Source organism: Ambystoma mexicanum, chromosome 1q, assembly GCF_040938575.1.
Source record: "Ambystoma mexicanum isolate Mex_15411 chromosome 1q, UKY_AmexF1_1, whole genome shotgun sequence".
NCBI classification, from domain to species: Eukaryota; Metazoa; Chordata; class Amphibia; order Caudata; family Ambystomatidae; genus Ambystoma; species Ambystoma mexicanum.
In genome coordinates, this window is record NC_090922.1 from 1,276,972,418 (window position 1) to 1,276,989,070 (window position 16,653).

At 43.9% G+C, this 16,653-nt stretch overlaps 1 protein-coding gene across 1 annotated transcript in view; it reads left to right on the plus strand.

Moving 5' to 3' along the window:
• C8B (complement C8 beta chain) overlaps positions 1 to 16,653 on the plus strand; it is a 457,407-nt gene that overhangs the window by 50,942 nt on the left and 389,812 nt on the right. The window contains exon 3 of the mRNA XM_069642105.1: positions 4,735 to 4,876. Within this exon, the coding sequence (XP_069498206.1) occupies positions 4,735 to 4,876 (142 nt within the window). The remainder of the gene's footprint in view (positions 1 to 4,734; positions 4,877 to 16,653) is intronic.

Genomic DNA, 16,653 nt, shown 5'->3' on the forward strand with positions numbered 1-16,653 from the left:
CACCCCTGAAATACACACGCCCCCAGGCTATTCGCGTGTGGAACTTCCCGCGCACCCCTGAAATACACGCGCCCCCAGGCTATTCGCGTGTGGAACTTCCCGCGCACCCCTGAAATACACGCGCCCAGGCTATTCGCGTGTGGAACTTCCCGCGCACCCCTGAAATACACGCGCCCAGGCTATTCGCGTGTGGAACTTCCCGCGCACCCCTGAAATACACGCGCCCAGGCTATTCGCGTGTGGAACTTCCCGCGCACCCCTGGAATACACGCGCCCCCAGGCTATTCGCGTGTGGAACTTCCCGCGCACCCCTGATATACACGTAGCACGCTCCCCCAGGCCCGATCGCGTGAGGAACTTCACGCGAACCCCTGTAATACACGTAGCCCGCTCCACCAGACCCGATCGCATGTGAAACTTCACGCGAACCCCTGAAATACACGTAGCCCGCTCCCCCAGGCCCGATCGCGTGAATAACTTCACGCGAACCCCTGTGATGCACGTACCTTGCTGAAATTGCATGTTAGACTTCCCGCGCACCCCGGTATACACGCACACGTATTTTTTGTCAGCGGGTGTCCGTGTTTGTGGGTACCCCTTTGCACGTCATTTTTCCTGGAGGGCCACAGTATGGGGCATTCATCATGGCAGTATATAGGTGCTATTTGTTGGCGCACCTTTTGGCGCACATTTCTTACAGCCGCAGAGACGCTACCGCCTGCTTTCTTGTGGCGGTCGTGTTTGTGCCTGTGCGCTGGTTTGAGCGTGCGCTTTTTTGCCCTATTCTATTCCATGAATACGTGTTGTAGGCGAGCGTGTGGGCGTTCCGCGCACTTGTGCCCTGTACTTCCCCCGTGACGCCCACGTTTTGGCAAGTTGTTCCCCATTCCGAGTGTTACGCCCGTGTTCCGCCTACTTTTGTTGTGTGCGCCGCGCTATGTGCGAATTTCGCTGTGGCCTGTGCGATTTTCGCTGTGACCTGGCGCACGCTGTTAGATGGCCTGTGCGCCAACGTGCGCCGCGCACTTTTTTATCGCACATCCGCTGGTTTTCTCGCGCACGACCTTCCATGAATCGACGTGCGCTGCTTTTTGTGCGATTTTCGCAATTGCACTGCGATTTTCGCTATTCCACTGCCATTCGCACGTTTTTGACCACTTGCGCCGCGCTAATTATTCCATGAATCGGCCTGTATGTGTGTTATAAATAACCTATCATATCATACCTCTTACTACTTATCAGCGGGCAGCTGTCCAGGCATCATTTCAATGAATGGTGGCAGTGAGCACTTAACCCACTGAACTATCTCACCAGCTATTTATCCTTAAATGTCCATACCACAGGATTTGGCAATGTGCTGACTATGGGTGTTACATTTCTTATTGACATAACACTTATTATTACAGTGCTATATTTTTTTAAGAGGACTCCTTAGGTTGGTGGGTTGATATCCCCATAAATGTTTCTTTTTAACTATACAATTGTTTCTACGGCATATTGTGTTTCAATTGGATAGCTCAGAGAGTTTAAACCATATGGCCTTTTTCTATTCCTGCTGCAAAATGTGCTGTAAAATGTGCTGTTTCCAGCTACAACTCCCTTGTGTCACTCAGTGTGGGAATCTCTGTCCCGTAGCAAAAGCTGTCACCCATTAATATATGCACAGTAAGTGAACATATCTTAAATATAAATATACACATTTAGATCAATTGAGCTTTCCCTTTAGAAGGAAGTGCATAAGACAAATGAGTTTTGTTGCCTTTCAAAAATGTAATCAAAACTGGAAAAATAACCTGAGAGAGGAGAGTTTCCAATAACTATGCTGGCAAAGTACCTGCGGTTGGGCAGGTCTCGCCTTCGTGGACATGGTGACGGCAGTATCAGGTAGTGACTTATTGGTGTCTTGATTTGCCGTAAAAGAAAACATGACTAAAGTACACTGCCAGGACGTCGAATTAGTCCTGATAAAGGCCTCACTTCACCTGATCAGGTCAATCCTTGGTCCACCCCATCAACCGAGCCCAGTGATGAAAACACATGCAATTTATGCTCTCCACAGGCTGTCAGAAGCCCGCTTGTCCCTCATTCTGTGCCTCCTTCGTAAGCTCACCTCCAACACATCCTTATTTCGGCCCTGCACCAGGCAATACGACCCAGGTGGGAGCTAGACGAGGGGCTAGATGGAATAGTAGCCACAACTGGCAACACTGCTGTACAATTACAAGTTGGCCGAAATGCCCAAGGGATCCTCCCCGTAGTTAGCAAATTCATACTTTGCTACTTTGCAAACCCTGTGGCTCCGCCCATAGCTACAGGTACAACGTGGTGAATTAAATAGAATCAGTAATACGTTTAAACTTTGCATCACGCCCAGGAGGGACCTGGCGGATGGTGCCTGGCTGTCTGCTGGGACGTCGAGGCTGGGGGGGGGGGCGTTGCTTGGCAACCATGAGATTTAACACTCCAGCACCATCCCTGATGCAGAGGAAGGCGTAATGGAGATTGCGTCTTGTTTTAAATAGTTTGTTGTTTTCAACAGGGGTCCGGGTCCTCTGTTAAAAACAACCAAGTATTTCTTTTTAAACGCAAGCTCCATTACAGGGGTGGCAGGATAGATGCCTGGGATAGCAGCTGCAACTACAGGGGTTGCGCTTGCTACCCCTGGCTAACCGAAAATGTTGTCAATGGACTGTGCTCCCAAATACTTTCCCCCCCAATTCTAATCTGTTTCATCTAAGAGATTAATCGCAGTGTGCCGTGAGAGGCGTGACATCCCAGACTTTGAGTGGTTCCTCTGTCTTTCCCCAGACGCACAAGGTGAGCACAGGAAGATTTCTAGAGGGCACCCATATATATTGATGGCCACCATAGCAAGCATGTCAGCCATCATTGCCCCAGACATTTACAGGGATTGTGCCAGGTTCCTCCTTCATTCAGAAAAATTGACAAACTCTTTGTAAATTATCCCATTCTACTGAAATTGTAATGATAACACTTGTCAACTCCTAAACCCAGGATGGGAACACCTATTCAGGTTTGTCATTGGGCCTCATTACACGGTAGGCAGTAAGGGTTTACCGGTACCGGTAAGGGCACTGGTACCGGTAAACCCTTACCGCCTTACTACGAGGTCCCTTTGCGGGACCCGACCTTAATGGCTGGTGTAGACCAGCCGTTAAAGTTGGGACCCGCAAAGGGACCTTGGTGCTAATTACAGTACCGTAATTAGCTCCTTCCCCATTCCCATTGAGCCCTATGGGGCAAAAATGGGAATGGGGAAGGGCCATGGAGAAAGGGAGAATTACCGCCCCGCCAACCTTGGAATGGGGTGGTAATTCCCCTTTTCTCCATGGTGGTACTGGTATGGTACCGGCGGCAACCATGGCGCTAATAGCAGCATGGTTTACCGCATAAAGTGTAAGGAGGCCCATTGTGTTTTCCATGCCTCTGGGTATCAGAATATTCAGATGCAAATACAAAGTGCACAGGACCGATTAATAATAAGGCAGTCTGTGTTCTCTTGTAAGACCTAAACAGTCCTTTTTGTGGTTGATTGTGTGAAAGTGTCTTCTTGCACAACGTAGAGGTGACATGATCCGTGCTCTACAAGGGTGTTTAGGTCAGTCCTCACATAGTTTACACAAGCCACCGCTTATCAGAAATTAACAGTCCTACACAACCTTGAAACAACTGGTGAAAACCTGTTTGTTTAACAGATATGACTAGAACTTTGTGACACTTCTCCATGCCAAATTACTGTACAAACTCTGGGATACCCATGCATGTGGGCTTTACATAAATGTGATAAATAAATACAAATATATAAATAAATAGTCTTGTACGTTGAACCTTCATTGCTGCTTCTGCATCTGCTTCCACAGGACATGGGAATGAAGAGCTGTCCTATCTGGCTCAGGATGATCCCAGTCGGAGCAGGCTTCTCGGTCGCCACTCGTTTATGACGACTCACCCGACCTTTCAAGCACACCTGCTCCCATAATCCACAGTACACCAATTGGAGAACAACTCTGACCTCACACACAGGTTCTGATAGCACACACATAGACAACTCTCCAACCATAAACCCTACACCTAGAAACACACCTGAGGAAGACATTTGAAGATTTGCCATTGTGTGGTGTGCAGTATCACCTCCATTGAAAAATCCAAGTGCATAATTGCTGCCTATTTTTTTAGGCCAACATTTGTGTGCGCTTCATTCAAACCCCAATAAATACTAATTAGCCATGCACTCCACGGATGTTTAGTAATATCATTCTAAATTTGAAAATGTGTAATCTTTGTTAAACAGATTTTAGAAATTAACACCTCTTTATGTATTCTTTTCATGACATTGTTTGATGATGCGCTGCATGAGGGCGCATTGTGCTGCCGAGCACAACTCCATACTTAAATAAACGTTTCTAAATATACCACTTTCAAATCTAGATTGTCATTGAATCTAACAAAAGTTATTTTAAGGATCAGATCAAAATTCCTCTTAGTTCCCTATTTTAGGCTGCTTCCATGGTAAGTTATGCTTTACTTTTTTTCTACGCCTACATGACATTGGTATGGGATGCCTGTTTCAGACCTGGAGATGCAGAGATATACGTAGAAATTGAAGATTTGTATTATGTAGCTGTTAGCATTCTCAAGTGTCATAGATCTGTGCGCATGTGTGTATTTGTAGTCAAGTAAACATAACAAACTGTTATCTGTATTTGCTTTTAGTTTAGGTACATGAAAGTGGAGCAGCCTTCTCAGTTCAATGGTGCACCTTGCGCATTTAATGACAAAGAGGAAGAGGAATGCGCCCCGCGGTCTAATTGCAGAGCTGGAAAGAGGTGTGAAGGTTTCGTGTGTGCAGAAACAGGTAAACCGTTCTCGTTGAGTGGATGGAAGTATGAGGCTTAATTGTACTCAGCGTTAACCATCAGCCATCTATCCACAAACAGAAGCTAGCCAAAGGCTCTCTATGGTATCCTACAAAGATCTCAGTACATAAACCAAGAGGCGTTGCTAGGGGGGATGAGGGGGCTATAGCGTGGGTCTTTTGGTGGTAGTCCCGGATAGAACCTCAGGGGGTACAAACAAAAGGCTAACTAGCTCTGACTCCCGACAGTGCCGACATTAGGGTAGCCCTGGTTATTTTCCCAACCTAGCAACACCCAGGCCTAAATCTGCAAGCGCTGGTGCAGAGTTTAGGAAATATCAGACACAATTCAAAAACACCTAAAACAGGAAGAACAATGTTGAAGTCCAACAAACAGTGGTAGCGCACATAGTGAACACAGAATCCGGATAAGATAGAGTTTACCAATCTAATCATGACTAGGCATTAGACACCACAATAAAAGTGTTTTGTAGGATCTCATTAACATGTTAGTGGAAACATACAGTTTCCCTGAGTACAGAAGTGGCGTGATCTGCTACTGTACTATATCCATGTCCATCCCGTAAACAAGAAGAGCAATTCATTTGTAAGCCTACTAAAACGTGACGGTCAAATGTCCTGAAATCAGCATGTATTTTTGCAGAACATCTGTTGGTATTACCACCAGTATGTCAAAAAAGGTAGCAGGCGCTCCTCTCCAGAAAGAACTTGGCATGATAACCTGTTCTGAGATGAGAGTTTGCAGCACACGCTTACCACCAGTATGGAAGTGAAATCCTGAGGAGACCAACATTTTTCATATGTGGTAGTGATTATTAGCAAATGCGGTACTCATAATGTTGCCCTTACTGTATATTTTATTTTCTTTTTTTGTTTCGTTTTAGTAGGACTTTGTTAAAAGAGTATGTGTGGGAAAATATTGTCAGTATAATAAAGTTACCTCCATGGTCACTTAAGCTGGCTCAGGGTATAGGCAGTCTCTGATTCATTCTGGATGTCCCAAGATAAGCTTGATGGGGGCCCAGAGTGAAGATGTCCTTTTATCCATGTGGCACTTTATTATAGTCTGTTGTTCAGAGTAAAGAGATGGAAACAGAAGAAGTCTCCACATCCTTACACTGTCCATGTAGACATAAATGGTAAGATACTTATAAAATGCTACTCAAAGTGGGGCATGCACTGACAAAGGCGGAAACATGATGCAAAATCCTTGTGTTGAATTGCTTGGCTCTCTCAATCATTTCTGTTAAGACCCTGGAGCAGTTTCTGGTGCAGGGATGTTTTCAGGGTCCTGAGCCTGATTCCATCTCAACAGTCTACACATTGGGCCTCATTACGAGTTTGGCGGCAGCCATGGAGCTATTAACCGGGCTCCGTTACCGGGTTCCCAGAATGGGGAATTACCGGGCCATTCCGAGAACAGACGGCCTGGTAATTCCTCCCTTTGGGAACCCGGGCCCGGGCCTTCCCCATTCCCATCTGAGCCCCCATAGGGCTCAATGGGAATGGGAGAGGGAGCTAACAATGGGCTGATTACGAGTGGCCTGTTGTTTGCTCCCACTTCCCCTCGCGGGACCCGCTAACGCCGCCTGGTTTTGCCAGGCGTCCTTACTGGGTCCCGCAAGGGGACCTCGTATTTTCACGGGACGGGTTTAACGGGTCTGCCTCCATTAGCAGAGCCCGTTAACCCGTTCCACGAACCTCGTAATGAGGCCCATTGTCTTAATGTATTTGACTTTTCTGTTCTTGGGATAATACCACCAAATGTGCAGAACCTTCCCGTTTGGTGCTCCTTTGTGTTTCTGGTACCTTGTCTGATTTACATCAAGGGTTGCTGAGAAGGATATACATAGACAATGACTAACAAATGTCCATATTGACAAAAGGGTTCAAGGCAACATACAGCTGACAGGCACACCTTTTCAAGGTTGGTGCAAGTAATTGTGCTATGATATGATATGGCATGTATAACGCCTGTACACAAGTGTTTATAGGCACAACAAGACATAGGGAGGATAAGACAAACGATCCTGCTAGGCCTTGTGCCATTCGGATTGTACAAGTGTGACACCGAGAGGTGCAGGGGAAAGGAGAGGGGCAAGTGTGAACAGGGCAGCATGGTTCTGAATAGGTGCAGCCAGGGCAACGTGGCTCTGGGTAAGTGTAAGGAGGCAGGGAGTTGGAGAGGTTACAGTTACAGTCCCTAAGTGCGTCGAAGGCCAGGAGGCAGTGCAAAGGAAGACTAGTCGTGTAGAAACCTGGTACCCAGAGGGACTCTCAGGGAACCATGCACCCAGTCAGCACAGCAAACAGATAAGTTAGCAAGGGAGCGAGAGAGAGAAGGCAGACGAGAAAAGGAGGGTCTTGAGCTGCTTCCAGAACTTCAGGTGGTCTGGCTCAAGTCTGGCCATTGACAGAAAGGATTAGAGAAACATAGAGGTGACAAGTACACATCTTGTAGGTCAGCAAAAGACATTCAGTATAAATTTGCTTCACTCCTGCTGCTGCTCATTATTAGTACATCCTTGAAACCCTCCATCACATTCTTCTTTACCTCAACCTCCTATCCCACCCTCTGATCACCTTTCTCAATCATCTTCCTCCTACTCTTTTTTTCTTCACCAAGTGTCCTCAAAGTCCATTTCCAAACACCCACCCTGATGCCTTTGGAGCTTCCTTTGATATACTAATGAGATTAATGGCTTTGACATTATTGTCTGGCAGTGTTTAGTGACCCATCACAGCATTCTCTGTCCCTGTGATGTAAAATAGATTTGAGTCACTTCATAAAGTCTGCAAAGAGGCCAATCATCATGTTGGATTAATGTTCACTGTTTGGTTGCTGTTGTGTAAGCAGTAGCAGCTGCTTTCTATCCCAGCCTCCTGCTGAAATAACCCTTCAAACACTGGGGTTTGATTTTGTTCTTATGTGTGGCCCCTAATTTGGTGTGCTGGTCAAGATGTTGAAAAGATGTCTACTGCAGAATAAATTAAGGTGGTATTTCTTTATTTGTTTTCAATTGAAGGAGTGGCTGCAAAGTACTCTTTCTCTAATGTCCACAGCTTTCTTGGAAACAGCACTCCTGGGTTTCTCCTCAGTTTGAAAGAAAGGTCACATTTTCCCTGTGTGCCTGGTTATGGTCCAATCAAGGATTGTATTCTCTCTGTTGAATACCGAATGGAAAATTGGGCAGATTGCACATGCCTATGTGCTTGGAGGATTTGTGGGGTGCTGAGGACTTTATCCACTAGCGTCTTTACCCTGAATCTGTATTTGTTTTATTTAGTCTGGTCTGGGGTTATCTTTGGACAAACAAAGGAATTATGGGAGATATAGTTCTTCTTTTCTAGGTCTGTAGGCAGAATCCTTTTAACCTGGGATAGAATCATGTTATCTGTGGTCTGTAGAGACATTTAATACAGTTGGAATGCCAGTTTAATAAACTAAATACAATGAGCTTGGATTGTTTCTTTCTATTGTAAAAATAGAGGCAGTTTTTTTAAAGCATATATCTGCACACCACAATGAAGATAACTAGATCTCATCAATCAGAGGTTTAACCATGTCCTTGTAAGTTTCAATACATTCTATATTTACTTTGTTTTCACTTCTGTAATGTGCACCTCAATCCAAATATAAGGAAATCAATAGTCAACTTGAATTAATGCTATCGTACATACCAGCAACATATTTACCCAATTCACTTTTAATTTTCTGAAATAAATATTCCCTCACATACACTGTTTGTAAATAATGATAAAGTTAAACTTTGTGTTCCTTTGAAATTGCATACTGAACCCAAACTGTATTGGGAGTGCAGTAAATAAATGTGTGTTAAGTAGACTTACATTATAGTTGTTAGTGTAAAAAAAGCATTACCATTTGCAATTGTATCTCACATTCATAGTCCCTTTAAGAATAAAAAAAAAATGCAGATTTGGTAGGCAACAAGCTGTGGAATTCACAAGTCAGCCATCTGGCAGATCAGGGCTTGTAAAAACTGGGCTGCATCTACATGGACATTGATAAAACCCAAGAGAAATACCATAGAAACAGCTCTAATACATTTGAGATTATTCAATTTGTGGTCCCCTTTTGAGTTTAGATGGGTGACTTATTTTCTCAGCACTGAGCTCTAAAGAATTTGATTACACTTTGATTTTAATCTATAACTGTCACTCAGCAATGAAATAACACTTGTCAGTTAATTGATGGTTTTGAAAGCAACACAGTTTCAAGTTTCAAGTTAATGATTACACTTCGAAAATTCGATGGGCAAAATCAACAAACAAATGTCACTTTGTGGTTTTACTATAATATTAAACACTTCTCTGCTTATATATTTGCTCTCATGTGGTCTACTGAGACAGCATAAACTGTTCTGGAATGGGGAAAGTTTGCCCCTTAATATGAGAGTAAACATGTCATATGAACATGTATCAATAAATAATGAATTGTATAATATTGATACCTTCTGTCTTTCATGATGCATATTTGTGAATCCAGAGTTTTAGTGGAAATTCTGAAAATGTTATTGGAGAAATATGGAGTCCAACATTGAACATAAACATCCCATGTCACCTGTCTATATATTATGGACCTATCACATAAGGGGACACTTTCTCTGGGAGTGTCAGCATATTAAAAGAACCAATGGAAAATGTCAACCATTCAAAAATGATGATGTGTTTGTGGTAAAATGTATGCACATGTATATATAGGTTCAAAGCCATAGGAAGTAGGGAGAGCTCTGGAGTACCGGAAAGGTCTGCAAATGAATGGACACCACCTGAGTGGTTGAGTGCTGAAGTGGGATAATAACTTAAAAATATGCAAGGACTCCCTATGATCTGTCCGAAGGAAGCCTGAAGTATATGTTGCCTAAATAGGATTGGATTCTCTCAGAATAATTACTAAGCCAAGTCCCGTGGGCATAGCTGAACAAGTGAAAGCTGACTGGGGCTGTGAGATTGCTGTCAGTTCTTTGCCTTAAAAGAAAAACCCAGAATTGAGTATACAAATCTGAATGCACTTATATGTATATATCTATATATGTCCTAAAGAATCATGTATCAGTGGGCTCACTGAAGAGCATGTCACTGGGAGGAAAGTCTGCGCAGGAATAATGTAAAATAGAGTGCTGTAGCATTTTTCAGCACACAATGCACTTAGATCTCTGACAACATCCATAGCAATTGGAGAACTGATGCAGACTAGAATTGTTGCATTTTCTTTGAGAAATGCAGACTGTCTTTGTCAGTAGATTCAAAGTAACCATGTGGTTCCACAGCAGTAATTTAAAAATGGAATTGTGAATTTGTGTACTAGACCTCACAGTTTTATAGTAGGTTATTAAACCTTTGACCCCTAGAATCAACATTCTATAAAACAAAGACGGATAGCGAGTATAGCCATGACATTTTAGTGAGATGAGGAGGACTTTAGTTTGACCATTTTTATTCCCAGAAAATGATTCTATTTAAAATTACTATAGAAATCTTTCTACTGACATTGCGCAGAGTGGAGAGGAGCCTATATTATATTAAATAGGCCAGAATTGTCAAGTAGAATTTGGGGGTATAGTTTCTGCCCTTGCAGAAAATTGCAATTCATTTTCCCATGTTGTGTGATGCCACTAATATTCTGGATGTACTATAATGAAAAGCACAGTTTCCCTAAGCTCACACATGTAGTTTCCTGATGCAACACACCTTAGATTGTATTTTACACACATTCATACAATAGATGTCAGCAGCATTATATAGATGTGTAATAATACTCTATAAATATGGAAATGTATTTTGAAGCCATGTGTAGATAATTGATGATTACTTTCCTGTGAAACCTTTCTCTGATATCAAAACCTGTAATTGATTTTGGAGAAAATAAGCCAAACAATTTGAAATGCCTATTGTGAATGGAAAATGTTCATGAAACAAGCAGTACTATTGCAAATGAATCACATATTGTTAGTGAGGAATATATAATTTGATTGAATACATTGTTGTTGTCTTTCCCAGCATAAAGTTAGGGAACCACCTTTGGTTTTGATTACTATTTTAATATAAACCAAACATTATGCCTCAAATACAGCCTGCTTCTTGTTCCAGAATTTTGGGGTGTGTTCTAGGAGGTGTAAGATCAGAGGTGTTGGCTCTGTAAAAAGAATGGTAATTGTGAGAAACCAAAGGGTGTCTCACCTGCTAGTTCCCAGAGATCTCTCGCTCAGGTGCGCAGGGCATGGCCAACTGATTTGGATCAAGAAACTGGGGGTGAATCCAGTGCGGGATGATCACCTAGGTGAGGGGTCTTCAGGGACTGGAGGTGAGGCAGGCGGTGGTGAGGCATGGTATTCCTCCCTTTCTCGTACCCATGATCCCCCCATATCATAGGATTCTCCAATCTCCCTACCCCCCCTTCCACACAAACACTGGGCCGAGGAAGAGGGTGACTGAGAATAATAAAGCTAACTCATTGCATTGGACATTGCGTGTCCAGCTAATTGGGTCAGGCAAAGTCAAGCAATTGCCTCTAAAGGCCTCATCACGAGTTTGGCGGTAACCCTTAAATGCGGAGGTAACTCTATTACCGCTGCATTTAAGGGTCCTCCAAATCACGGCTTTGGCGGATTTCCCCCCAGCTCTGAGCTGGGGGCAAATCCGCCACAATTATGCTGATTTTCGGCGCTAATACTGCCGGCGGGAAATCCGCCGGTGGTAATAGCATGAAAATTCCCCATTGAGCCCAATGGGGAATGGGAAATTCCCGGATGGGCCCAATGGGGAATGGGCACTAAATGTTCCGCCAAACCTGTGATCCGACACTAATAGCACCGGGGGGTTTGGCAGTAGGGCTAATAGTGCCGGCGGTAATACCGCCAGCGTTACCACCCAACTCGTGATGAGCCCCTAAGTGCATACATCTGACACCAGCTCTCCTCTTACGGATAAAAGGCAGAACATAGAGACACACTCTGAGCAAGGTGGAACCAGACTTCTGGGGCAAAGGCAAACCTACTGGAGAAAAGCAACCGAGGCAGGAGAGGCACGAGTGTAGAATCTCAGGAGTTCCCTGCAGGAGGTTGTTGCCTCAAAAGGCTGCAGAAGACACATGGAAATGGGCAGATCCCAAAGAAGAATGGTGCATTGTGTTTCAAGGATGCCAGTGACCCTCCCTGGTGAACAGCAGATTTGGGGCGGTGAGGCCAAGCCTGTGGTCCTAACCTTGCCTCTTAAACCTAAAGACAAGTTACGTTAGAGACCGGTGTGTGCTAAAGAAAGATTAAAGTGGCAAGATAATATCATACAATTGAAGGCTGCATGCATATGGATGAGACGCAAAGAAAGGCAAGCCTGCGAATGAACCTTGAAGTAATGATAGCTCTAAAGTCAGCCATACTGAGTAGTGGAGGGGTCTGGCGAAAGAAAGTAGCCCGCTCGAAAGTCTCTGTGAAAGGTGAAATGTTTGTAACAATAAAGTGAACGAGCTGTAAACGCGAGGTGATTGAAATTTAACCCAAAGGTGAGAGTAAAAAGGTACATTTTGAACTTTGGTGCATAATACAGGGCCTAACTAGCCAGACCATGAAGCACTGGGGCAAATGATATAGGAGTGTGAGTTGAAAGCTGGAAAGGAAGGGGTCCTGCAGAGGCTTGTAGAAAAAAAACCACACACATTCAAACCTCTTTGACATCAGGAAACGGTCCGAGCCGACTGAGGGAGACCGAAGGTGTAATAAGTTATCGGAAGGGAACCCCGAAAGGATGTGAATTAAGCTCGGTTAAGGGAACCCCTGGAAGTATTTTGGGTTGCAGTGAAAGGCTTAGCCCAACAGAGGGAGACCAATGTCTAGCCATATTAATATGGCTAGAAAAGTGCTACACTGGCTCAGAATTGAAGAGAGGATTAAGTTTAAATCCTTTACGCTTGCGCATAAATGCCTTTTTGGGAAAGCACCTAATTATCTGAAGAAGAGTATTGTACCCTATACACAGAAGAGACAGCTGCGTTCAGCTGGAAAAAATTTGCTTCCCCAAATATAACCTTAAATCAGCAATGGGCAGATCCTTTGTGGTGCAGGCAGCTCTGATGTGGAACTCCCTTCCATTGATTTTGAGACTACTGGAGAATCATTTACAATTTCGCAAACTCCTGAAGACTCACCTTTTTCAGTAATCCCATTCTCTAGATTCTTTGCTTCCCTAGCTGCTTCTGTAAAATTCTTAGATAGTTTGTGTTTTGTTGTGTTAACGCGCCCTGATGCCTGCGGGCTACCGGTACTACATAAGTCTACATTACATTACATTACGTGAACATTTGCTTTAAGAGGTCTGAGTCTAACAGAGGGGTACCGACGTGAACTTTTTGGTGAACTGTGTTTTGGAAATTGAAAAGTAAGACTTTAACATGGAAGGCCAGGCGGACCTCGATCCACATATTGAACTGCCTTCTTTTAAGAGCCTGAGTGTGTCATCTTGCCTTCAAGGGCCACCTTACTCCGTGCTGTCCAATGTGGGGAGGAGAGCTGTCTCAGCCACATTTATTCTTTATATTTGAACACTGACTTTCCTTTGCACACATGTTCTCCTTTTCACACTTCTTGTACAAGGGATAGCGCAGGAATTGGGTATTTGTTAGTATAGGCCATTTTGATTTGACAGACTCAACTAGGACTATTTTATTTATCATTTGATGGTTGAGACTATTCACATCTTAGCTATAGGGCAAAGTAGGAGTTTCTCTAACCCCACTGAAATTTTAATAAAGGTTTTTACAAACTGTACCCAGTGTCATACTTGTTATACCATGCCTCCCTCACATAATGCAAATATATTTTCCAGAACCAGTTAAATTGCCTTACAGTTCCTTCTTGCTTAGGACCTGTGGAGGGTTTCCTGACTGTCTTCATTTTCCTATTTATTTTTATTTATTTATTTATTTATATATTTATAATGCGCCCAAAGCCCGCAGGCATCAGAGCGCGACAAAGACACCAGGACAGAAGAATGACAGGACGGAACAGTAAGAAAAGAAAGGACCAGGCTCTACATGCGCGCAGAGTAGTAAGTGATAAGGGGTTTCTTACTTGAATAGTGTGGTTTTCAGCTGTTTCCTGAATGATAGCAAATTGCTTTCGAGCCTGAGGTTCCGAGGTAGCTCATTCCAGTAGGAGATGGCCTTGCTGGGAAATGCTCTGCCTAGACCTGTGGCTTTGGCACTGGGGTGACTAGGCTTAAGCAGTCCTTGTTTAACCGATCTCAAGCTTTGTCCTGGCTCATACCAGTTGAACTCCTTCTTCAGGTATGCTGGAGCTGTTCCATTAAGGCAACGGTGAACCAGTGTCAGTGATTTGAAAATGATACGTTCGGTCACAGCCAGCCAGTGGAGGTCTTTTCTGTCTATTGTAATGTGTTCACGTTTGGACTTTCCCGCGATGGACCGGACGGCATTATTCTGGATGATTTGACATTGCTTTAAGCAACTGCTACTGGCACCCAGTGATAAGGCGTTTCCGTAGTCCAATCGTGACAAGATGGTGGCTCTAGCTAGTCTGGCACTATTTTTGGTGTCAGGAAAAGGTGTAATGCGACAGAGGAGCCTCTGGTAGTATTGACAGTTCCGTTTTAAGTAGGAGGTTTGTGCTTCGGATCCTAGTGATGATTGTAGGTAAATGCCGAGTGTTTTGACTTTTGTTAGATACTGTGATGGTCCTTTATGGGGAACGAGGAGTAGTCAGGGCCTAGGTTTTTTAAGGCTTTTGTGGAGCCAGATGTCATGAGCTCTGTTTTAGCACTATTATTGCACATCCAGTGTGATTTCATCCAGTTTTCTATTGTGTTGTAAATGGCTGATAATCTGTTGTTGTCAGAAGTGTGGTTACCGGTTAGTTCCAAAATGAGCTGTGTGTCGCCTGAAAAGCTGGTAAAAAGCATCCCAAGCTGTGTGAGAAGAGTGCAGAGACAACGAATGTACAGATTACAAAGCAAGGGAGAGAAGCTGACTCCCTGTGGAACACCGCAGTCCACTGTGCTAGAGTTCGTGGAATGTCCTCTCCAAGTAATTTTAGAGTTCCTATCCTTTAAAAAGGATGATACCCAATCAATAGCTTCCTTGGAGCAATTTCCAGCTCTGTCTAGGGCCCCTCGGAGCTTGCCGTGATCTAATAAATGAAATGCTGCTGAGAGGTCCAATAGCACTAGCAGGCCTGCCTTTCCCTTGTCAAGGATGCCTAGCATTTTGGTTTGTAAATCCAATAATGCTGATTCGGTACTATGAGCACTTCTGAAACCTGATTGTTGTGGATGCTGAAGACTTTTTTTGGCAGTGAACAGTTTTAAGCTCTGTTTGGCTATTATGGCGACCTCTCCTCCCTTACCTATCTCTCTATTTTCAAAGTAGATGTTGTAGTTGGGGGGAACATAACTGTCGATAGTAGGGCCTATTGGTTCTTGTAACCAGGTCTCAGTAAGAAAAAGGATATCTAGGTTGTCTTCCGAGATGTAATCATGTATATCTTGCGCATGTTTATCTAGTGACCTAGTGTTTAGTAGTGCAATTTTGATGTTGGTTATTTCTGGACTAGGGGGTACCTTTAAGTTGGCAGCTGATTCAGTTCTGCATGATATGATTTGGTGATGGTGTGTTATTTTATTGTCATCGTGCTTTTGTTTGGTCTGTGTTTTTGCTGCCTCTAGGGTTTTGTCTGAGGTGGGTGGATTGGGCGGCGTGTCCTTGGTACATATAAAATCTGTAATTAGTTGCTCATTTCGTAGTTTGTTGGCCTTGGAGAGTAGCTGCGATAGGATTGGGGTAACCCATATCTTACCCGTCTTGTCTTCCCAGTTGGCAGGAGATTTGGGTAACGTGGGTAGCCGACAGCCGATGTCTGCCGTGGACCAGCATAGACCGGCACCATCCCAGAAGCACCGGCGCTGAAGCGCCTGACGTTTCTCTTTGTGCAGCTCTAGTGCTGCTGGGAGATGTAGTTCGTGGAGCTGCCTTGTCAGCTCAATTAAATCCAAAACAATGGGCTTTTGGCTTGGTTTTTCCTTCACTTAAATTTAGATGTTAGCAAATAGTTATGAACAACGGTGCTTGTTTCCTAATGCTAGCAGTTTCAGGTATGCAGAGGGTGGACACACACACACGGCTGCAATTATCCAATACATGCGGGCAAACAGAGCTTGTTGTTTCTTTCTGGTAATGATCATAGGGAGTGGCAACACTTATCTATGCAGTATAAAAAATGGCAATTTACAGAAGGGCACACTCGAATTCACATGTACTCAGAATCTGATGGGGCCCCTAGGGGACCCTCGCATATGGAAACAAGGCACAATCACCACACACGAACTGATACGCCAGACACGAGGTTCAGTTCCCAAAATCTAGGGTTTATTGCAAAGCAAATAGTCTCAGTCGTCCAACTGGGTCTCACGTCCCGTAACGTGTGTCACCAGACCTCGTGTGACGCAACATTTTACAACAGTCACATATATACAAAATGATCATCTTATTATGAGTAGTGACACATTTGCTACCGCCCATAATGTATCTTTATTTGCAATGGTTTGATGATTGACAATTATGACAAATATGACACCTTTCAGACATTCATTTAGCAACAGTTTGCAATTAGCACAGATGCAGACACTATTCTTTCTTTTGGGGAACATAATGCTCTTGTTCTTATAAGCAAGCTGTGTGCAGAGGGGAGAGTCACATTCCAGGCCTCACTATCTTCAAGTTTCTATTT